The sequence below is a fragment of the Oryza sativa genome, chromosome 7 (assembly GCF_034140825.1).
Source record: "Oryza sativa Japonica Group chromosome 7, ASM3414082v1".
Classification (NCBI taxonomy): domain Eukaryota; kingdom Viridiplantae; phylum Streptophyta; class Magnoliopsida; order Poales; family Poaceae; genus Oryza; species Oryza sativa.
Window position 1 is genome coordinate 26252504 of NC_089041.1, and position 23880 is coordinate 26276383.

At 45.0% G+C, this 23880-nt stretch overlaps 5 protein-coding genes and 3 non-coding genes across 9 annotated transcripts; all 8 read right to left on the reverse strand.

Annotated features, from left to right (window-relative positions):
- Nucleotides 1-4347: 4347 nt before the first annotated feature.
- LOC136357317 (uncharacterized) lies at nt 4348-5393 on the reverse strand. The gene is made up of 2 exons (XM_066312466.1): nt 4934-5393; nt 4348-4810 (listed from the first exon to the last, which is right to left on the reverse strand). The coding sequence occupies exons 1-2, from the start codon at nt 5300-5302 to the stop codon at nt 4472-4474; spliced, it is 708 nt and encodes a 235-aa protein (XP_066168563.1). The 5' UTR covers nt 5303-5393; the 3' UTR covers nt 4348-4471.
- Nucleotides 5394-6331: 938 nt separating this feature from the next.
- LOC136357318 (uncharacterized) lies at nt 6332-9407 on the reverse strand. The gene is made up of 2 exons (XM_066312467.1): nt 8802-9407; nt 6332-7227 (listed from the first exon to the last, which is right to left on the reverse strand). The coding sequence occupies exons 1-2, from the start codon at nt 9180-9182 to the stop codon at nt 7126-7128; spliced, it is 483 nt and encodes a 160-aa protein (XP_066168564.1). The 5' UTR covers nt 9183-9407; the 3' UTR covers nt 6332-7125.
- A 650-nt stretch (nt 9408-10057) lies between these two features.
- LOC9269338 (small ribosomal subunit protein uS4y) lies at nt 10058-13263 on the reverse strand. The gene is given in 4 exon segments (XM_015789816.3): nt 10058-10589; nt 12202-12435; nt 12437-12518; nt 13144-13263. Coding segments are annotated over 4 exon segments (552 nt in total). The 5' UTR covers nt 13172-13263; the 3' UTR covers nt 10058-10381.
- Nucleotides 10804-10891, reverse strand: LOC112939793 (small nucleolar RNA Z162). Its single transcript, XR_003243655.1, has one exon. It is a non-coding gene; the product is annotated as a small nucleolar RNA Z162 (small nucleolar RNA).
- On the reverse strand, nt 11288-11380 carry LOC112939792 (small nucleolar RNA Z161/Z228). The gene has a single exon (XR_003243654.1). It is a non-coding gene; the product is annotated as a small nucleolar RNA Z161/Z228 (small nucleolar RNA).
- LOC112939791 (small nucleolar RNA Z161/Z228) lies at nt 11808-11899 on the reverse strand. Its single transcript, XR_003243653.1, has one exon. It is a non-coding gene; the product is annotated as a small nucleolar RNA Z161/Z228 (small nucleolar RNA).
- A 355-nt stretch (nt 13264-13618) lies between the features above and the next one.
- Nucleotides 13619-16167, reverse strand: LOC4343984 (transcription factor BHLH062-like). 2 transcript variants are annotated; one of them, NM_001422979.1, is made up of 5 exons: nt 15932-16167; nt 15774-15853; nt 15130-15248; nt 14547-14674; nt 13619-14303 (listed from the first exon to the last, which is right to left on the reverse strand). In NM_001422979.1, the coding sequence occupies exons 2-5, from the start codon at nt 15839-15841 to the stop codon at nt 13821-13823; spliced, it is 798 nt and encodes a 265-aa protein (NP_001409908.1). In that variant the 5' UTR covers nt 15842-15853; nt 15932-16167; the 3' UTR covers nt 13619-13820. The 2 variants fall into 2 exon arrangements, with proteins under 2 accessions (NP_001409908.1, XP_066168095.1); XM_066311998.1 differs by having other exon boundaries at nt 15774-15859; nt 15932-16057.
- Nucleotides 16168-18262: 2095 nt separating this feature from the next.
- Nucleotides 18263-21591, reverse strand: LOC4343985 (origin of replication complex subunit 6). The gene is made up of 10 exons (NM_001422978.1): nt 21314-21591; nt 21173-21219; nt 20958-21062; nt 20776-20856; nt 20496-20607; nt 20347-20409; nt 20107-20194; nt 19839-19930; nt 19017-19107; nt 18263-18782 (listed from the first exon to the last, which is right to left on the reverse strand). Exons 1-10 carry the CDS (start codon nt 21431-21433, stop codon nt 18694-18696), a joined length of 888 nt encoding a protein of 295 aa, NP_001409907.1. The 5' UTR covers nt 21434-21591; the 3' UTR covers nt 18263-18693.
- Nucleotides 21592-23880: the final 2289 nt, after the last annotated feature.

A 23880-nucleotide genomic window follows, 5' to 3' on the forward strand; every position in this document is an offset into this window, starting at 1 on the left:
TTCAGAGACAGATATGATCATATCAGGATCAAAGAACCCGAATGAATGAATGAATGAATGAATGAACAGAACCAAAAGGCTGAAAGAAACCTACAGTTGTACACACACCAATCTACTCTAAGGAGGGAGGACATAATTGGCCGGAATCAGAGGCTGGGAGTCTTCATGAGCTAGTGGGTCGTCTACCCTCAGCATGGTATACTGGAGCAGAAGCAGATAGTCCACCACCTGATCGTCTCGCGGCGTATCCCGGCTGCGACCATCCGCCATGGGCGTCCTCAGTGCTCTGGCTGCAGCTTCTGGGGTGGAGAAGATGACCAGAGCCGCCCTCCTGGCCATGTACACGACGCAGCTCTCGACGTCACCGAAGTATTGCATCAGGTAATCCTCTGTCATGTCTTGGTGTAAGCCCAGCAGGATGAAGCCCCGGCGTGCGAGGTTGCCCTGACGAACAGATGAAGATGGCCGGAGTGATTCGAGCTCGACCAATCCCCGGCCTAATCCATGGAGATCATCCAGCGTGCACCGATCCATCCTTCGGTGGGCGCGAGCGACCGCCAAGTTCACCACCTCGGGGTACAGCAATGGCCGAGGCATGAACGCCGGGGACGGGTCGTCGATGAGCTGGGCGGTGATCGGCTGCGGCCCGCAGGCGCGCCTCCAGAACTCGCCGGACTCCGCCGTCAGCGCGCGGGCGTCGCCGCGGCTGCGCGCCACGACCACCGCGAGCCGGTCGCCGCGGTGCACCAGGAGCGCCTCCACCGGGTGGAGCTCCTCCACGCGACGGCACGCCTCGCCGGCGTCGAGCTCGGCGATGCCGGGTCCCCGGAGAAGGACGACGCGGCCGAGGAAGTCCGGCGAGAGGCAGAACAGCGGGAGGAGGTCCCGCGTCACCGCGCCATTGCCGCCGGCGCCGTCCGCGACCAAGGGGAAGAGGCCCGAGTCGTAGAGGCCGAGGTGGAAGGCGATCAGCTCCGCGGACCTGCTGCCGCATCGCTCGATGTCCCTGGACTCGTCGAACACCACCATGGCCATCCTGCTCGAGTAGTAAGCCACCACCGCGCACGCTCTGCCGCTCGCTGCCAACTCTGACCTCGCGACGCCGTACAGATATCCGGGCGTAGCCGTGCTCCTTGCCCCCATCCTCAGCAGCAGGCACCGCAAGTTGATGTCCTCCAGGGCGTCTGCCTCCAGATATCGCCAGGGAACCATTCGGCGGAATGCCTCGGCGGTCGAGCTCCGCCGGCTCTGCTGGTCGGCTGCATCCTTCACAAGCTCTACCGAATTATGCAGAATCTCGTCATCAACCTACAAGAACAACAGATTCAGAGCATCAGAAGTGGAATGAAGCAAGAGAAACATGAAGATTCACCCTGCAGCAACCGATTCAGAGAATCAAGAAACGAACAATACGGGAAAGGGAGAAACATGAACAGGCACCTGCAGCGACCAATTCAGAACCAACAGAAAGAATTTGGCCATGAACAAAGCGGGAGAAAATATGAAAATTCACCTGTAGAGACCAATTCAGAACCAGAACAGAAAGAATTAGGACATGAACAAAGAGGGAGAAGCATGAACATTCACCCGCAGAAGCCAATTCAGAAATCAGAACCAAAATACGGAGAATTTTGACATGAACTCCCGGCGAAGAATCTGGACATGAACGAAGCGCAGAGACCGATTCAGAACCAGAACATAGAATCGAAAATGAAGAAATCGGGAGAACTCAAAAAGGAACACCAATTTCACGGTCCAAAGCTCCCAAAAACCAATATTTCGCGCAAGAATTGCACCAAGAACACTGCCGCGATCAACATCTCGCACCCAAGAAATGCCTCAGCAAGAACGGATGGGGAAGAAAAGCAGAGAAGCGGTGTTTGTACCATGGAATTTTGTACCATGGAAATCGTCCGGTATGCGCCTGGGCGAGCCGCCTCCATCACCGCCGCACACAAGCAATCGATCTCTGCGGAGAACACCAGCATGCCGACGCGCTCGCATCTGACAGCATCTCGTAGCAGGACGGTCGCCATGACAACTCCATAGCGGGTGAAGATCGACTCCAGGTGTACCGGAGATATGATGGAGGTTACACCTCCGAACACCAGCGCTCGACGCAAGAAAGTGGAGTCCCCGCCGAGAATCGGTTGACGCTCCAAGAGCGCCTCGATGAGGTGGCGCAAGATCACGCTGTCCATAGAGGTGGACGCGGGGAAGGAAAGGGAGGGAGAAAGAATCGCTCGGTCAGGGTGGAGGAGGTTCGTCGTGATCTCGGTGGAGAGGCTACTGGTTCTTGATTTCTTGGAGAGAAAAGCAGAGGGGGAGGGCGAGCGAGTTGGAGGAGTTCTTGGAGGGAGTCGGGAGGAAGAAGACGACCTATTTATTTGCGAGTTGGGTGGAAATGGGCCGAAACTTTATAGGCCGTTCGTAGCTAAATGGGCCGGTTCAGTCAGCTTGGGGCGGCAAAGCCCATATTCAGAAATAACACTTCTTTTCAGAGAGTTCAGTCAACTTTGATTCCCTCGAAGTACAATTTTATTCATATCCCTTAACCATATTAAGGTATATATCTTGAATCCTTAAGGCCTTAACAACCAAAACCGGTATAAGATAACTTCCTCGATGATTTTGAGGGTGGTTTTCGTTGATGTGGCTCATACTTGGTCTAGCCGGCTGAATCAACACGTGGAACCCACATGTCAATGACTTTTCCCTCTTTCTCCTCTGTTTCTTTCTTCCCTCTCCTTTCCCTACACGGGCGCATGGCGACTCAAATGAAATGATATATTGTTCTAAGCATACAAAAGGAACATTCTAAGAACCACACAAGTAATCTAAACTATATATATGGGAAAATTTACTACATGACATTGTGGATTTGCTCCATTGTCCTATAAAAAACAAACATAGTACGGAATGTGGCACACACTAATACTATGAGTTATGGACTCCGAATACATTGTTGACGATAGTGCTCGAATTCTAGTCGTGGCAAGACTTTCCTAGAGAAGGAGGTGAGCCTGGAGATACTTATTAAACTTCCGCCCTCCCCTCCTCTGTCTCCTCCTCAGCCCTCCATCTCCTACCACTCTTCGTCAAGGCCAAGATATGAATATCTCAAGTATAGAGCTCAATTCGAAGTTAGTACTATGCTAATGCAATTTTTTTGTCAGGTGTGGGGCTCGAGCCTAAGCTGCCTCGCACCTGGCTCTGCCCAGTCTTGGCATATCATTAGGATCAAGTACATCAATGAATAAAAAGACTTGAACGCTTACAAGTATAGATACTGATCCAAACACACGAGGACAGAATTGGCAACAACCACAATCCACGGTAGGCATGAAGTACGTGTTCATAGTGAAGTGAGACAGCTAGTAATATTACCGTACCCTCCCACTGTTTAGAGTTTGAACCAGGGTTTACCTTACCGCCGGGGCCGGGGTTACCGCGCCCCGGCGGCAAGCACGGTTACCGCGCGGTAACCGCGGTATCCGTGAAAAACCGTACAAAACCGTGTAAAATTTATCAAAAATTCAAATTATTTTTTAAATTTATTTGTATTTAAGAAGGTTACCGTGGTATTTATATTACCGTACCCCGCGGTAAGCCCGGTAACCGCGGTAACCGCGCGGTTACCGGCGGTAAGGTAAACCCTGGTTTGAACTCGCATGTTTGTGAAGTGATATATTACACATTAATCTATCTTATAATTTTTTTTGAATTTTTTTCATAATCATTTAGTTGGTATGCAAAAAACGGGTGGACGTCCACCCGAGAGATTAGAATCTATCTTCTTTTTTCATAGGGAAACTATTTTAAGCACTTGGGTGGACGTCCACCCATTTCTTGCATATCATCTAAATGGTTATGAAAAATTTTCAAAAAACTTGACATGATAGGTTAATATGTAATATATCACTTTACAAACATGCAAGTTTAAATTCGACTTCTACGAGTTGTAACAAAAATAACAAAATTGACTGTGAATATACATATGCGAAAAAAGTAATGTTATCGAAGCAAAACACATACACATCAGACAAACACAAAAAATGACTGAATGAAATGCATGAAACATACTACCTCCATTCCTAAATATTTGATGCCGTTGACTTTTTTAAATATGTTTGACCGTTCGTCTTATTAAAAAACTTTTGCGAAATATGTAAAACTATATATATAAATAAAAGTATATTTAACAATGAATCAAATGATAGGAAAAGAATTAATAATTACTTAAATTTGTTTAATAAGACGAACGGTTAAACATGTTTTAAAAAGTCAACGGCGTCAAATATTTAGAGACGGAGGGAGTAGTAATTTCTATCGAAGAAAAGAAGCGGCTGTCTAATTGATGCTGGGAGAGGAATGAATCAAATGATCATAAAATCATATCCCACGATTTTATTTTTCATACCAGCTTAGTATACCAAGCATTAGCTTGTCCTTTTGAGGGATAAATAAATGATTAATCAAACCAGTATTGGTAAGGCCATATCTTGTCAGGTATCTTGTGCGGATCGCCGAGATCGGCGGCTCGCCGGGACGCGTCCTCCATGCAGAAGAACTCGGTGTCGTCCGTCCTCCAGTAGGTGTAGCTGGTGCCGTAGTACCGCGGCTCGCCGCCGTCCGCTCCTCCCGGCGTCGGCCCTTCCCTCCGCGACGCCAGGGACGCGACGAGCGCCGTCGTGGCCTCCACCGGCCGCCCTCTCCTGTCGCCCTCCAGCATGCTGAACCACGACACGCGCATCGCCTCCTCGCCGGCGCCGCTCTCGCGCGGCGGAGCCCTCCTCGGATGCAGCGCCAACTGTGTTCTTCCATCGGATTAGTTAGTCTAGTCACTCAATTCAAATCAAAATCGGATCGGATCGGATCTGATCTTTGATGACCTGCAGGGTCCGTTCAATTCGAATTTTCAAATTAGACTCACCTTGATGTCCATTGCGGCGGCGAGGACGAGCGGCGGGCCGAGGTGGAGGGGAGGGACGGGCTCGAAGAACCCCGCCCCTGTGCGGAGCACTGCCGCGCTCATGCAGTCCGCGACGGCGACCCCGAAGACGACGACGGCCATGCCCAGGCCGCCGGAGACGGCGATGGCCTCGATGGAGGCGAACATGTCGCACACTTCACCTGGGACGGTGCAGGAGGGGAGGCGGCGGACGAGGATGCAGCGGCGGTGGAGCTCCGACGGGTGGCCGCGCAGCGTGCCGGCCACGGGGGCGAGGATGTTGCGCGCCATGGTGGCCCTGGCGAAGTAGGCGCCGTACCGGCTTGTCAGCGTCGCCTCCGTCGCCGGCATCCTCTCGACCGCCGCCGACGACGAACGGTTTCCGAGACTCGAGAGTGACTCTGATTCAGTGACGAAGGCAAGCAAATGCAAACCACACGAGACACACGGCCGGGCCTTGCCTGGGCTTGATTTTTCGGAGGCCCATTCGTTTCGTCTCGTTGTCATTTCTGAGTTTCTTTTGGTTATTGTTGTTTTTATGTTCTGCTTCTGGCAAGCGGCTAGCTACAGTCTAGATGTCATCTAAGCTTTTCATATTGATCGAATTGTGATAATCTCCTTTGTCAGTAATTTTGTACAGAATTGCTATTTGGTTGATAGAAAATTGGGGCCTATATCTTCGTCATTCATACTCCAACGACCTTAGTTCCTCCTCTAGACCCTTTTCGTACCTAGCTCCAGCAAAGCTTCAACGACAGGAAATAGTCTAACGTGTTAGGGTTTAGGGTTAGAGTTGAGGGGAGGGGGTGGAGATCGCTAAGCTTACATGCATGGCCGTAGGAGGCAGCGGTGAACGCAAATGACGAGTATGGCACTAGAGTTGCAAGGATGGAGGAGGATGATGGGCCGGAGTTGGTTAGGGTTGGGGGGAGGGGGTGGAGATCGCTAAGCTTACATGCATGACCGTGGGAGGCAGCGGTGAACGCGGATGACGAGTATGGCGCTGGAGTCGCAACGATGGAGGAGGATGGTGGGCCGAAGTTGCTAGTAGGTCAAATTGGAGCTTATAGTTAGAAGGCGATAGTTAGTAGTGGCAGATTGATCGGAGGAGAGAAGGGTAGGGTGAGTGGGAGGAGGCCCAATAAGGTTAGGCGATAGAGGTAAGACATTGAGCGCTTGCTCGATCGAGTTGTAGCGATGGCGTTAAGACTATGGTCTGAAATTTGCAGGATTTTCTAAGTGTTATTTGTCTAGTATCAAATAAACAATGAGTTGTCTTGTATCAAATTTATGAATCTATTTCCATGTGTTGGGTGTTGGGTTATATGAATTCTTTGTTTTCCTCTTCTGTTTGAAGCTGCTTCGCAAGGGAGCTTGGTTTTGTCGGGCCCCTAAATATTAATATTAGTAATGTTCATGTCACATATACATTTTTGCACAGATAAAAAAGAGAAAAACTCAGTAATACTCCATAATCGGGGTTTCAAAAGTAATACTCCATAATCCAAGCAAGACAAGCATCAAACATCCAATAAAAAAATTCTAAGAAATTAAAGCAGGTGAGTTGTTTGATCTATAAATCATCCTTCATCCTCGTTCACCAAACAAGCGAATCGTCGTGGTTGATGTCGGTGGTTCACCTGGACGTGTTCTGCTGCAGCTGCGGTAAGTCACATATACCACATAGTCACGTACCGGCACCGTGGTATTTGATGGGATATGGATTTTAATACGGGTGGTCCACCCGTTTTTTACATGTCAATTACATGGTTATGAGAAAAAAATTAAAAACTATACAAACATGTAAGTTCAAATTTGATTTCTGTAAGTTGTAACGAAAATAACAAATTAAACTGTAACTAGTTTACATATATTTGCAAATAAATTTGTTATTTTTTTGTTATAACTTGTAAAATACGATTTTGAACTATGGAATGATATATTCCTTATTAATCTATCTTATCTTATCAATTTTTTTTTGAGATTTTTTCATAACCATTTAGTTGACTTATAAAAAACGGGTAGACATCTATATCTAATTGTTTAAAAGAGGTTCCCAAAGTCGTATTTGTTGCAGCTGCGGCCGCCGACGTCGAGGCGAGGGAGCCCAGGGCCACCATTCATATCGATCGGCCACCCCGACAACGATGGGATGGACACCGGCGACGCCGTGGCTAACACTGGCGGCCACACCGCATCTCGTCTCCGAACGACGACACCACGTCCTTCCCTCCTCCCGGCGAAGCAGCAGCAGGCTTCTTCGGATGGAGCGCCACCTGCAGTTTACAGATCGATAATTTTCTTAGATAGCCCATTAAAAAAGATTAAATAAAAGAAGAAATAAAAATAAGACATAAAGCGAAAAGACAAATTATCAAATTTACTAGACTGAGTGTAACTCAGATGGCATGGTGTAGCTGTTGTGCTCTCCGCGACTGTGTTCGACTCTAGCCGGATGTACTCGAACTTTTTCTTAGAGTAAATTGCATTGGCAGTACACAAACTTGTTAGGTGGGTGTAATTTAGTATATACTTGTAAAATGCTCGTTTAGATACACGAACTTGTCTAGTTCGTGCGAACGAGGACCAAAATAGATTCGTAATGTTAATTTTACAAAGCTGATGTTGATTAGGATGTGACGTGCATACGTGTAGTGAGTATGCATAAGACATGTAATATTTATAAATTTGATATGTATTTTATCCTTCATCATGGAATTGATGAATTTCATATATTTCTAACCCTTATATCATTGCTCGTTTTTTTTTATCATTTTCTATGATCACTATATCCCATTCTATTTTTATTGAAGAGGTGTTCATCTAATAGCAACCTTCTCAGATATATGTTTACATAATTATCCTGATGAGCCCCTAAATCAGTAAGATTAGCTATGTTGTTCCCTTTTCGCCTTCCTCCGGCACACACCAGACAAGTTCATGTACCAAAACAAGCATTTTACAAGTTTGTGTACTAGATTGCACCCACCTAACAAGTTCGTGTATCAGCGATGCAATTTACTCTTTTTCTTAATATAAATTTGATATTGGGTCTTTTCGCACTATCCATCTTTTTTTTATTTACTAATGTTAAATCACATAGATTTTTTTACCAATAATTCTAATGAAATACCTATAATGAAATAAGATATTCTTACCTATCGGTTTAAAGAGTATAGTACCATTACACATTGTGATGCTCTCTTTGTGAAAGCATTGGTACATATCAATAATCAGGGTTTAAAATTTCGGTCATTTCGGACCCCACCCCTACCCCCCACGATAGGATTTAGATTGGGTGACATAGGGTAGTCATGTCACAAAGTGACCCTGAATCTCGGCCCTCCAAAATAAATTCAATGGCTGAAATTCGTCCACGTCATCATGAGTTAAAATTTAACTCGTAGGTTCAGGAGTTAAAATTTTACTGGAGTTGAATTTTAACTCGTGATAACGTGGACTAATCTCAGCCGTTAGATTTGTTTTGGAGGACCGAGATCTACCCTGTCACCTTGTGACATGGCTACCTTATGTCATCTAATCTGAATCCCCACGATATTATTTCTGCCGAAATTTTTAATTTTTTTATTTTTTGTGAATTTGATAATATTTTGTTCAAATTGTACCAACATTTGTTCAAAATTTCGGTATATCGGTGATCTCCGATAGAATCAACTAAACCGAAAATTTAAACCCTGTCAATAAATTACTTCTAATTAGCCATGCACCAATTCGACTCGATCTGTGATCGATACTGCAATCTAATCTGATGAGCTAGCTATGATCATCAAATCGATTGGATCTATTCGAGATCGAGATGATGAACGGGAATTGGACGCGCAGTACGCACCTTGATGTCTCGGCCGTCGACGAGGACGAGAGGAGGGCCGAAGTAGAGGGGAGGGACGGTGTCGCAGCTCGCGCTCAGCGTCGCCGCCGCCGCCGCCCGCCACCCGGCGACGGTCTCGAAGACGACGACGGCCGTGCGGAGGGCGCCGGAGACGGCGATCGCCTCGACGGGCGCGTACGCCGAGAAGCGCTCGCACAGGTCGCCCGTAGTGCCGGTGTTCCGGCTGCTGCTGAGGCGGCGGAGCAGGATGCAGCGGCGGTGGAGCTCCGACGGGTGGCCGCTCAGCCGGCCGGCGACGGGGGCGAGGATGTTGCGCGCCAGGGTGGCCTTGGCGGCGGCCGCGCCGTACAGGCTGCATAGCCTCGCCTCCATCTCCGCCATGTTCGCCGACGAGAGGATTCGCCGCAGGCGGCGGCGGCGGCGGCGGCTACCAGGTTTTAAGCTAGCGAAAACGAACTCTCCACGTAATCTTCCACGTATCGCGCGCGTCCCCGTATAAATACGCACGCGGGGGTAGTGCCAGCACGAATCTCGACGACTAGCACATCCGTGCTATGCATTGGTACTGGCACGAATCTCAACAAGCACGTGGAACACATCCGCACGAATCTCAATTAGTCGTGGAACTCATCGAATGGTGACGAGGATGCCATTTTTTTCATCTAATGTATTCTCTTCGTTCTAAAATAACCTAACCTCAAAATTGATTCAACACTTCATATACTCTCTTTGTCCTAAAATAACCTAACTTCAAGATTGATTCGACACTTCTTCTACGAGGTACAAGATTGGTTTATTTTACACTTTATCTACGAGGTACAGGGTTGGTTTATTTTGGACGAAGGAAGGGTAGGCTGTAGACAGATGTAACAACACGTGATGACCTCTTTTAGACTTTTAATGATAGAGCCATCTTTTCGTCCTAAAATAACCTAACCTCAAGATTAATTTAACACTTCTTCTACAAGGTATAAGGTTGGTTTATTTTACACTTTATCTACGAGGTACAAGGTTGGTTTATTTTACACTTTATCTACGAGGTACATGTTGGTTTATTTTGGACGAAGGAAGAGTAGGCTGTAGACAGATGTAACAACACTCGATGACCTCTGTTAGACTTTTAATGATAGAGCCCTCAACGGCGTGGAGGTATACATGGCCCAGGTTCACCTTTTCTATTGTGTTTAGATTGCAACCACCAACGGTATGACATTTTTGGGCAAATTTGGATCAAATTGTACTGTACCAAATTTGAATTATCAAAAACCAATCAAAGTTCCAGTTGGAATATACTTTCATCTCACATCGAAACCTCGAAATTTCACGGTTTTTGTCAAAAACGTAAAACCCTGGTTGCAATCACCATCGACGACAACGTACATTTGATCAAGTTCTGGAGATGCCACAAGGCTTGAAATTAAACATGTGTCAATCACATGTTTCACCCGGTGAGGGATAAAGCGACGGTTTCAAAACTGTCTCCCAAAGCAGGGCTCTGAATTAGGACAACAAAATTCTTTCAACGACAAACCCCCATTGCCACCATCTAAAATTTCTCTAAAGCTCAATTCACCTTCCAATCAAATCATGTTGCTTAAGTTCCTATGGCCGAGCTCTTTCTCTTCCTCCTCCTCGCCGTCACCGCCACCACCCGAGGCCTTCTGGTTCTTCCTCTTCACTCTTACAGCAGGGCTGCCGCCCAGCGGGCTGGTGAGGGAGAAGGCGATGTGCTTCTCAGACTCAAGCCTCACAATGAATGATGGAATGTTGACGAGCTGCCTTCCCACCCTGAGAAAGTGTAACATACAAAGTTGTTAGATCCAAGGATAAAACAGCAGCTCAAACTGTGAAGAAGACCATAGGATTCAAAGAAGTTGGATGTATCGCGCTAGAACTACATCCATAACTGTAATGCACTCTGTTAGGAGGAGCGGCAAAGATGGCGAACCAATGGAAGTAAACAGGAAATAGATAACATATCTTTCCATTTTCAGAATAAAATAAGGCACTCAGAATGAAAAGGACATAGGAGTCATTGGCCTTCAGACCTCAGAGATACATTAGCTAAATTACCTCCTCATTGTGCCAAACAAAATACATACAAATTCGCATCAAGTGCTCTCCAGAAAAAAAAAAGTAGGAACACATAAAAATAGCAAAAAAGTAGCAAAAGAGTGCACGCTTAGTACTAACACAAGAGAAAAACACCCTGAACATTTGATCCAGATCAAGGGACCTGAATAAGATTTATTCAACAAAATCAACCATTGCTAACAAAGGAAGAACAGAAAATAAATTATGCAAGAGGAAATGACAGCTATACACTAGAACAAATGTTCAAATTCCAGGTTGCACTGTTTTTCCAGGAATAAACTAAATGCGTGAAGATAAGAACAATCCACATTAGTTAGTTGCACAGAGAACTTACAACACAAGGTTCATCAAGGATAAGAATCTCAGAATTGAACCATGTTACACATAGAAAGGAGCATCAGAGAATAATATGACTGCAACATGACACACTAAGTGTATCAGACGACCGTCGTGAGTATTGCATATGGATTCTCATCACATGGCCCGTAGAAAGAAACAAGCCACTCTTGTCATTTCAATTTGAATAGAACTAGCAGATGGAGGCTATAACAGACTAGAGCAAAAAGGGGGAAAACTATGGACTGTGTTTTTTGGGGAACTGTCAATAATATGTTTTCCAAGTACAAGGGATGGCACATTCCAAAGTACAGATTCACAAATGATATTTTCTGCAAGGACTCACTAGCATATTGCTCTAGAAGCATAGGTTATAATTAAATTAGAGAACAAATCATACAAGAGAAAAGGACATGATGTGTATACACTTGAGCAAATGTTCAAAAATCAGATTGAACCATGTTTCCTGGATTAATCTAAACGCATAGACATGTAGAAACCACATTACCGAATAGGGTTACAGAAAAGAATCATCAAAGAAAAAAAAAATCTCAGAACTGAATAAGTTGCAACAATGGGCATCAGAGAATATATGACTGCAACATAACACACTAAGTGTATCAGATGACCGTCGTGAGTATTGCATATGGATTCTCATCACATGGCCCATATAAGGAAACAAGCCATTCTTGTTGGTTTACAGTTTGCATAGAACTAGCGGTAGCAGAGCATAACACACCGAAGCAAGAAAGAGAGGAAAACTTTGCATAAGCTCAATAACTTATATCCCGCAATTTTTTCTATATATATGTACTACAGTTTTAAGGGAAACTGTCAATTACACATGATTCAAGTACACAGAATGGCATATGCTGAGCTACAAGATTCACCGGTGATGTTTTGCAACAGGACTAACAAGCACAGTACCGTAGGAGTATTGTAGGTGAGAGATGAAGTGTGGATTACTAACCTGATGTGGTGCTGCCTGATAAGGACACGTGCATGGTGGATTGACTTGGCCATGCCATTCTTGAAGACGATGGTCTAGAGGCGGCGCTAGAGGAAGTTCTCAACAGTGAGTGCAAGCACGTAATCAAGCTTGTTCTGACCCTCGCCAAGGAGACCATAGCAGTTCATGCGGCGGAGGAGCGCCTCACCCTCGAAGATACGACGGGTGTTGTTCTTCTCATCCAGGGTGAGCAGTTCCATACTCTCCCACCAGCTTCAGCTCAGCATCAAGACGCTCCTTCTCATATGGCCGCCTTGGCTTCTTGAAAGTCTTACCATCTACAGCACGTTAACAGCATAAGCTACACATTACAGTAAGTAAAATCACTACTACACATTACAGTAAGTAAAATCACTAGTGATATTACAGATAACACCAAAATGCGTAGGCACTAGGCAGAACCGCAGAAGTACATTACTCTTGCACCAAAATGTCAAGTGACAGAAATAAATAGCCTAGTCTTAAAATCACAGCAATGGCAATGATCTACCAATAAACGTCACACTGCAGAATAATCCCACATCAGTAAGTGATGTATTTTCCAAGCAAAATCTATATTCTCTTCAGGCTGGTATCAAATTGACAAAAGCATATATCTCGGAGGTCTCACCCACCCCCACCCAATCTGATCTGAGCATTTGCCATACTAACTCGCGTAGAAAAAGAAACCGCATTGCCAAAGCTTCGGGCTTCGAGGATCAGAACATAGCCAATTTCTCTCGTTCCAGTACAATTACCCACTCGTTTACATGGCTAAAAATCATACTACTACTCTTAAACACAGCGCGCCTAGCTCATCAAGTTCAGAACAAGCGGAGAGAACGAAGGCGAAGCATTTCTATGTTGCAGAATAGAACAGGCAACACACATTACAAGAGCAGAGGAGAAGGAAGGGGAGCTTACAGTTGCGGTAGAAGCTCACGTGCGCCATGGCTGCCGCGGCAAGGTGCCGTGGATCGCCGAGCCGCGCGCCGCCGCCGGAGGAGGAGAAGAAGAAGGTGTGGAGGGGAGGGTGGTAGAGGCGGCGCACTCAAACAAGAGCTTCGTTATATAGCAGAGCAAACCCTAGTACTGATTTACTGGGCCGGGCTACGTGAGACTTCACTAAGCAGGCCCAATCTACATGGGCCTGATAATTGTAGGACCAATTTACACAGATTTTTTTCGAAAATAAGTCTATTTATCATCCCTTATGATTGAGTCATCGACCCCTCGATCACAAAACCGAGTATAAAGACTTGCCCATCTCCGAAAAAACGGTGAGAACGAATAGAGTGACTTTATACCCAATTTTACGGTTGAGAGACGATTCACGCGCGGCCACCGTGGGAGCATCACGGGACCGATTTTGCCAAGCGTCCTTACTGAAAAGAAATCATACAGAATAATCAAAGCATTTCAAACTTTTCTGAATGTCACCTATTTGACCACTTAAAACTGAGATTCAGATATACAGATTAGGTGCTACCCATGAGCACAGTCGCAGATCTCTGTTTCACATTTGCTAAACTTGCAAAGTTAAACGTTGAAACTAAAGGAATTCTCAAATCATTGTGTGGACCTCTCGTTATGTAGTGTACCTAAGATCTACCTATACGGTCTTCCTCGTTAGTGCCAGAAGTACCACTGCTACATTGTTGATCTTGTCTTCCTGGAAACACTGGAAACAGGTTTACTGGCAAAGTGGCCGTTGGTGTTGGGTACCTTGGCTGAGGCCGTGTTACATGGTCAGAAATCCCGTGTTCTTGTGACGGTTCGCTGTCTTCGCTGGTCGCAGACTCAGGGAAGAGCTGAAGTTCTCTTGGCGTGGCGGCATAGTGCTGCTCGATGATAACCGGTAGCTGCTGAGGAAATGCTGCCGTCGTGGTGACTGGTAAATGTGGCAGGTGCTGTACTGGGAACACTCCGGTTGTCGGATAAGGTACCCTGAGAGCTGGTCTGGTGTTTACATGACTCCAAACAGGATTGCCTTCCATCCGCGTCCTAAGCTCGTTTTGAAGCTCCAAGATTTCAGTACGAAGCATGCTGTTATCGTCGTGCAGTTCATTTCTCTCCAATGCAACCTGTTTTGCAGCATGGAAAGTAGGATTATGAATCAGTAGTAAGGTGGCTTTGTTTTCTAAGTAATGATAATTGGAGCCCTATTCTAAGAAACTCTTATCATGATCATATGTACTACTCTACATTTTTCCATATCCATGGTATTATTACTAACCAGACCATGGCCATCAAATTAATTGAAGGAGAACAATTGAGCTAATATTTTGCAAGAAGACAAATAGGACATTCAATTCGGAAGAGCTTACATAATGAGATTCATTCTTCAGTGAACTATTCTCCTTCCGGAGAGATTCCACTTGTGAAAGTAAATCTTTTAGTATTCGTGTAGTTTCACCCAGTACACATGCCTTCCCATTGTTCTGCCTGTCAGGTTCTGGAAAGGAGTTTGCACGTTGCTTAGGAAAATATAATTCCGCATGCAAAAACGATGCAGTTTTGAAACTGAGACAACTAAAAATTAATTAGACAAATGATACTTGCACTCACTATAACTGCTGCTTTTTTTTTCCTTTTTGTATTTTACGTAAAGGGAAAAGTTAGGTTGTGGCAGATGAAAATGTAAATACTGCTAAATCAATTTCAGCTGCTATATTTCTAGTAGTAACTCGTCCAGAGAGTTTGTAATATCCATCTTAAAATTTAGTAATAGATAAGAACAAACTACTCCTACAAGATTATAAATGGATGTCTCTAGCAGTATTGAAAGTATGTACACTAGATGGAATGACATAAATAAGCATATTTCAGAAAGAAAAATCCAAATGTTGCAATGCAATTGTGCAATCTGAATCATGTTTATGGATTCGCAATTACGAAACAAACACATACCTAGCAAGTTTCCCAGCTCATTAAAGAGGTCATTCTGCTTGTCCCGCTTAAGTTTCTCCCTCTCTGATTTATGGATTCTCTTTGGAGCCTTCTTATCACACTTCTTGTTCACTATACCGCTGCATAGAAAGTTCAAACATCAGTGTGATTGTAAAGCAGTTTGGACAAAAATATTCCTTCATGGAACACCTCAAGATGAAGTAAGGAATTGCTTTTCGATTTGTAGTAGTTCTGGTAGTTAACCCCATTGCAGCAATTAAATTTGCAGTGCTACAAAAATATAAATGGTCCAAACACAACAACAACATTATCCATCTGGCTTTTAAGTTCGTAAATTAAAATATGAGAATTCTTTAATCTGTATGGCAGAAACTCAAATTAGGCTCCTCCAACTCCAAAATTGGACGCACATGATACACATCAACAGGGCCTAAAAGCATTATTTCCATCTCATGGTTTACGTCTCTCATAAAACCAACTCATAATATGTCAAAAAAAAACACTACTAAATTTCCACTTCGTCCCAAAACCAAGAGAGCTAAGAGCAACCCAACCCAATCCATCCAGTTCATACTTTTTCCCCCCTCATCCTCACAAAGCGACGAAGCCATACACGCCCCCCTAGGAAAGCAACAACGACTCACCTCTGGACCAGCCTCCCCTCGCCGCCGCCACCAGCGGCAGCGGCATTCACCCTGTCCCTGGGCACCATCTCGACCTCCCCCTGAAACTTCCCAATCAATCGATCAATCAAACAAACTCTGGTCAATTTCCCCCCACCGCGCGGTGCAGCTCCGGTTACCTCCCAGATCGGAGCCGCGGCGGCCTCCCGGTTCGAGGGTTCCTTGCGCTACTTGTCTTCGTCGTCTTCCTCCTCGGCCTCGGCTTCCTCGGCTCGTGGCTGGCTGCAGTGGTTGGGTGGTTGCACGAGGAGGAGGGGGAAAGAATGGGAGAAAACGATGGGAGGGCGGCGTGCGACGCGCCCGCAGTTTGGGCGAGCGACGGTGACGCGCGTGGGGTGGGCGCGTGGACGCCACCCTCCTCCGCCCACGGGGCCCCGTGTGCCACCAACCCAACCAAACCCGTCACCTCTCACGCCGCCGTCTATTTCTCCAGAGAATCCATTTCTTTAAGGGATTTTAATCCATTTCCGATATTTATTACACTTGGAAGAAAATTTGTAGTACTGGTTGAGATATTTTAGGAGATATAATCGGATTTATAATAATGGGTGTGTTTCATCGTATATTATGTTTGGATGTATCTTTTCATCTGTTTGGCATAATTTTATCTTCAACTTTACTTCTACTTGAACTGAAGCCCAGAAAAATAATTTCAGCTTCACTTAAAAGTATCAAAGCTGAGTTGAGCGCTCTCACGAAATAAATTAGAGAGATAGAACTGGACTTAGGCTACTCTATATCTCTATTCCAAACCTAACTTCTATAGTTAAATTTAAAGGTTAGAAAGATCTACCAAAAAGATCCTGGTTATTATTATGTATTTGGACCGAGGAAGTTTTCTTTCTTTCTTTTTTTTCTTTGAAATCTGAATTTCGCTGTGGATCATGTGACATGTCTGCGGCCAAAACTGATAAATTTTTCAAATATATTTTGTTTTTTTCCTTTTTGACTCTATCAGGGGAGTGAAGTGAGTTCCTTGAACTTGACGGAGCGGTGAAACGCAACCCGGCGGCTGCGTCAAACACAAACGGTGGGGGGGTCAAGTCCAGCAGCGGCGCGTGGTTGGCACGGGAGTCCAGGTGGCGCCGCCCGGCCCGCGACTGGTTTAATCCAACTTGGCGAATTTTGCGATGCTTCCCACGGGTTTTGCTCCTCTTTTGCCCTTTTGAGGTCGCTTGAGGCCACGTCTCAGTCTCACCTTCACACTGCACCCAAGGGGCAGCCAAGCCAACTACGAAATGGAGGCGTCATGCTGACTGCTACTGTACTCCAGATCTGCGTTTGCTAATTAAAATTAAATTAAGGGATGGTTAGGTTACATTAGATTGATTTTTTATAATTATTATGGTTTGGTTGAGTATGTACTTCTTTCCTTTTTTTAAGAAAGAAAAGAAGGTATTTTTCTGGCTATTTTTAAAGTAGCTTATTTCGCTTGTAATTCTTGGATTGGGTTGCCGCACGTTGCGTGGACTTTCTTAGAGTTTCAATTTCTAAATTTAACTTTAGAAGTTGGGTGTGAAATAGAGTTATGAAGTAGCATAAACTCAATTTGAACTTTCAAGTTTATTTTGTGAGAACGTTTCACCCAACTCTATTACTATTTCTATTTTAAGTGGCTCTGAAATTGTTTGTCCGCTCTAACTCTATGAGAAATGAAGGCGGAGCTAGGGCTTGTCAAACATTCCCTAAGTCCAACGTTGTGAGATGATACAAATATATTGATTCTTCAATTTCGTTTATGCGTTGTCACTATATAGTGAGTTTTTTTTTCTTCTGTTTCTTGGTATGTTTGTGATTTGACGTAGACTTTGGAGTACCAACGTTGGACTTGGAGCATGGAATGCAACAAGAAGAAACGGACAAATCATGCGTCACTGTGATTAAGAAAGAAAACAAATCTTTATTTCTCCACAATTGCACTAGTATTAATCAAATTCGACTGAAATATCTTCGGACTTCAGCAGAAGATACTAATGCCTCTTCACCCACCGGCCGCCTGGCTACGCATGCCTAACGCCATTACGCCAGGGATTAAGAGTTGATCTCCATCCCCATGGCAGCATGAAAATGGACGTCTCATAGATTCATCGTCATTATGTAAGCAATTGACCTACATGATATTTTGCAAAGACAATCGCTATGTTAGCAGCTATGGAATGAGAAGGTCAAAAGCCTGCAGCCCTGCACTACTTCAATTATACTACTTTAGATTAAGAAGCATATTAAGCTTGCACTTTCCAAACCAAACAAAATAAATCTATTGGTAGTGGAGGGTATATCATTGTCTCATTGCCAGGCATTTGACTGTCAAACAACCTTGAACCGTGTTACCATGGCGTCAAAGACAGAGCACAAAGTGCTGTCCTTGTTATTCATGATTCATCTCATCTCCATAACGCTGGTTTCAACAGAAAAATCTGGCCAAATTTAACTAAGAAATTTTCAGGCAGTACAAAATGTTACCAGCATCTGTAGAACTCATTATAAATCAAACAAGGATACAGAGTGCACTTGGGTAGTCTGCATTAGAAGATAACAGCGACACATGCAGCATGCACCTTGAAATATCTTGGCAACTGGCAACTGAGGATATAAAATAAGAGAGCACTTGGCTTAAGACTGATGGTCGATGACAGCATGAAAATAGAACAATTCAATGAATTCCTCGTGTACATTTAAAAAAGTCACTTTTTTTTTGAAAAAACAAATATGTCATGTCATCATTTACACAAGAATGTCGCGAGAAAGTAACTTTTTTTTTGTTGATACCATTATGTCAGCATCTTAGAACAAATGAGAAAGGGGGGCAACGATTTCCTTCATGCATTCAGGAGGAACTTCTATGATGCTAAGAGCATTTTTTGCCTCCGTTGAGAAAAATTTAGTTGGCTGCCGATGATACTTCTAGGGCCATGTCTGACGGCTTCTTCTTGAAGTTAAGCTGAGCTTGTTTCCTTGGTTTTGCAGGGTCTGCAACAATACAGCACGATAAGCTCATCGGCTAGATCGTTAAAACTCACTAAGGCCGTTTTTAGTTTGCCCCTATTCCCAACTTTCCATCACATCATATCACATCAAAAAATTTCATACACACATAAACTTCCAACTTTTTTTCCAAACTCCTAACTTTCTTCAAACTTCTAACTTTTTTCAGGAACTAAACACACCCTAAGTGGACGAGGTAGAACAGTTCAGAGTCCAAACCTGGTTTGGTTTGCTTGTTGGAGAGAACCGATGACTTCCAGTCATTGTAAGCTTCCTTTTCCATTTTCTTGTGTCTTTTGTAAGTTGGCAGCTGAGATTGGAAGAAACAGGAACAGCTGCATCAGTCAGTTGTCCAGAAGAATGCACATATCATTTGACTACAAAAATCTGTGACGCCAAAAAGAACCCAAATGAACGTAAAAGGAATATGGTCAGAAACATTCTAAAGGTGCTACAGGTTCAATAAATTAGAAACTACTCGGAAATATGCACAATCATATTCACTTTGGAGTCTTTACCCTTGAAATTTTTACAAGCTCCTCTCTAAGTCTAGTACATAATTAAGGAATCAGTATTCATAAGTGGCACACTGGCACCATGCATTTGTATCGGCTTTTGCAGCCATTCATTGTGTAGATTAAACTATATGTGATCATATTTCAACAAGCTAAAATCACCAAACTAGAAGGTTATGCCTTTGTAACCAGAAAACCTTACTGCCAAAATCAAAAGGTTCTTTACAGGTTAAACAAATGCAGCATGCAATTTTTTTCCAAACAATTTACAGAACCAACCAAACTTATATGTTGTTCTTTTTTTTCTCGCTCTCATCTTACAAAATGCAAGTGACCAAGTGAACGTTTGAAACTACACCATTGTTAGCCTAATGTTGCAGAAAAAAATTCATATATAGTATCAATACCAAGCATCTTAGGCAGTTTCATACTCTGCAAGTTACAAAATAAGGCAAGCTTATCCCTAAAGTTTTATGACATGAATTATCAATACTCTGCAAGTAAGCCATATTAAAGTGGTGCATACGTCTAGTTCATCTTGGTCATCCCCTGAGGATTCACCAGATGAATCACTGTCGTCATCATGTTTCCTTTTGCTAGGCAAAACATCCAGCAGTTCTGCGTCAAAGGTTACAAATTATGAGTATACTGCACAAGATTCCAAGCAAATTATGCACTTCAACACTGCTAGTTGTCATGTGTACAATTCTGAAATGAATAGTCAATCCTGTATATGAAGAAAGGATGCTGAGAAATTAAGGAAAAAAAGGATGGATCCTGCAGAACACAGATACCTCTACTCCCTTTTATGGACTTTGCATCCTTCTTCTCTTTGGCAATCCCAAAAACATCAAAGCAAAGGTCTGCCATGGATGTTGAAACCTGCAGCCACCACAAATTAACAGTCAAAACAGGATGATCCATAGCATAAATCCAATCATGCACATGCATACTCCCATTGTCTAGACATGCGTGCTAGGATAAGATATATGCACTAGCAATTCACGTGAATATATGAGACTGTTAATCATTACAGTTGTAAATTCAGAACTAGATGTTCCGCATAAATCAATCAACTTCAGCTTGTCAACTTTAAGCTGCAAAATAAATAGGGGAAAACATCAGCTTACAAGATGCAAATTATCTATATAAAAAAAATCATTGCTACTGATTCTGCTAGCACCTTATGCCTCTTTGCACATAAATAGAATGCAGCTGCAGTGAACACTGGTCGACCAAAGTCAGTGCTTGCCCGGCGAGAAGGTGGCAGTGCCGCCAAAAAACGCTCCTTGTAGCTGAAAGAAAAACACATTAGGTACAGTTCGAAGGCATCAAATAATTTGTATGCAACACTCGACTACAGCTTAATCAAACAAAATTGCACAGCTCATAATGAACAATTGGACTCAAATACAAGATTTCAGTACAAACGAGCTTCCACGGCCACAAGAGAGCAAACTTACAGCGACAATCCCTTCTGCACGAAAGGTATCAGCCTGACACAGCCGAACTGGATGCCCAATTCACGCACATCCAATGTAGTCCTGCAAGAGGAATTAGGCAATTCCATTGTATTAGTCAAGAGCGAAGACGAGGCATAGTTTATACGCATCGATTGGTAGAACAGAAGAGGAAAGAAGCGTACTTGACACCAAGACCATTCTGCAGCGCGTTGAATGATCTGATATACGCCTTCTCAGACATGCCACTCATCCGCACCGCCTCTGCCCTGTCGAATATCACCTGGAACCTGCGCAAACCACCAGATTAGCAAACCAGGTCACGCCACTGAGCAACACGATTCCCCCTCTAGGCGGGCAATTCGTCGAACACTTGTAAGGCAGTTCGTCGAACACTCACTTGGACGCCGCGATCTCGAGGCAGATGATCGCCTTGCACACCTCCCCCTGCGCGAAGCCAAAAGATCTCTCAGAGACACGAACCACGAGCCAAGCCAACCAAAAAGAAACAGCATAGGAGGAAAAAGCCCCGGTTGCTCACGATGCCGAGGACGGAGGAGTCGAAGGTGACGTCGCAGAGGCGGCGGAGCTCGGCGGCCTTGCGGACGACGGGGCGGGAGCCGGAGAGGCCGAGGCGGGAGGCGATCGACGACATGTCCATGGCCGCCGCAGCCGCCGCCGGTGGATCGATGGGGATTGGCGCGGAGCGGGAGGCGGTTTGGGCATTTGGAGCGGGAGAAAATGGTGGGCAGATTTATGAGGTTGGATTTGCGGATTTGGGGATTCTTTTGGCGGGCGAGGGGGATGGCGGGAGACGGGAATTCGCATGCCTTTCGCGCCCTTTATGCTTTTGTGGGCACCTGCAACTGCAAGTTGCGGCGAATTTCTTCTGTTGACTCGTTGACTGGGCTTCGGACGATGGCTTGATGGACCGTTTACCTACGGATTCCTTTGTGTGTGGGCCTCAATCTCGGCCCACAGATGTAGTATATGTTCTTTTTAGCACTTTTTCCTTGCATGAAAATAGAGTTGCTATTTGGCACACGTCTATTCCCAGAACATGCTTTTTCATATGAAAGTCTTCATATAAAAGTTTACGGGTGAAAGTTTTTCGGGCAAAAGTTTTTTTGATGAAAATTCTTAGGGAAAAAAAGGTGTGCGCTAAATAGCAGCCCTCACAAGAAAATGATGTCATGTTGGACAAACACGAAAATTATGCATTAAATATTCTAAAAAAATTGGTTGATGTGTATAAAATATTGTGATAGATTTTTTTTAACGCGCAAAAAAATTGCACGCCAATATATTAGAAGAAGAAAGCAGAGTTTAGTTATACAACGCAAATAGCCAGAAGTCCATTGCCATGGGACAAGGAAAAAAGAAGAAAAAAAAAACAAGTAACAAGAAAGAAAAGGTTAGCTGCTGAAGAGAAACGCTCCTATCGTGAGGGAGGGTGGGGTGGGGAACCCCACTAACTCCCAACAGGCCCCCAAAAAGCAGTGGCGCCAGTAGAAGATCACATACGATTTTACTGGAGAATGAAGTCCAGTTGTAACATCCTTAAATTTTAAACTAAAATTTGACTGCATCATGCTGACTTTTGATTAAATTTGTTTGGTTCAAAAATCTATTTGATTTTTATTTAAAATTGGTTCAAGTATTAGAACCCTTCCAATTTACTCTAACCTATTTCCTTTATTCTAAACCCTAGTGAATTTTGGGCAAATTCTCTCAAATTCAAACTATAGATTATTTTCTTAGTTCATCCTAATATTAGTGAGGATTTGCTATACTTTAAACCCTAGTGAAACCCTTCCAAACTCCTAGTTTAAATTCAAATCTTTCTAGGGAAAATATTCAAAATTTCTGATTTTTACTGTTCATTGCACTCAAGGTGCTCGACAAAATGCCCAGCCCAACTAGAGCAGCCCACCTTCAACCCAATCTTGTGCAAAGTTTAGATTTGGTCCTAGGGGACCACATCCCACTGAAAAACCGTAGCTTTCTTTGCCTCTTCCTCCCCTTGCGCGCGCCGCCCGGGCATCCGACTTTGCCGCGCGTCGTGTCGCCGCGCATCGGCCTCGGGGCTGCTTGCGTGTGCCCGTCCGCCTTGACGCGCCGTCGCCCATCCGATGCCCTCAGCCCACCGTCGCCGCACCAATCTTGACGACGACAAAGCCGGGACGACGACCGCCGCACGAAATCACCGCTCGACGCCGTGCGCTCCCGTCCAAGCCGCCGCCGAGTGTGATTTCGCTTCTACCCGGGGTGAACCGCGCCAATTCTTGCCGCACGGTTGGATTGGAGATAGATGGTGGTATCCCCTCTCATAATTCAAACCATTCACCCCCAAGCCGGCCGTTTTCACCCTCGCCGCCGCCGCGCGTAGCGCCCGGATTGGCGCCAACACGTCGCCAGCCGAATTCACACGCGGTCAAGCCAATCCTTCGCCGGTAAGTATTCAAACGTGGCCTCCCGCCACTCAATTTGATCTTGCCCGCCCTCTCTCAGCCCCTGCCACCTTTGCCTCATCCAAATCCCGAGCTCATCCATGGCGATGACGGTGCCCGAGCTCATCCGCTCCTTCTAGCCCTATAAATAGGACCCCAATCCCTTCCTTGTCCATCATCCATCATCAACAATCAAAGCCCTACAACCCCAAAGCTCTGCTTCGCCAACCCACTCCATTAACCACCATCGCCCGTCGGTCGAACACCTTGTGCGCGATTGACTCCACCCCTCTCCATCCATCCTCCGCCCTAAATAACCCTTAGAACACTTATATCCTACCATGTTCTAGCATAGTAAGCCCTAACTGAAGCCCTACGTCGAGTTTTACCTCGCCGCACCAAGCCGAGCATCGCCGCCCCCGCGCTGCTCTGTTCTTCGCTGCCGCGAAGTTTTTCCGGCCGCAATCCGTCGTTTCAACTGATCTCGGTGAGTTCTTCCGTTTCAACCATCTACATACTATCTAGATTCCATTTTAGCAATCCCTTTGCACTATCATGTCACCCTCTGAGCTGCCGACGTGAGCACGGCTGCCGCCTATGGAGGCGCTCGTCGGCAACTATGCTCCGCGCCTTGCCAAAGGTTGGCAAGCTGCCGGAA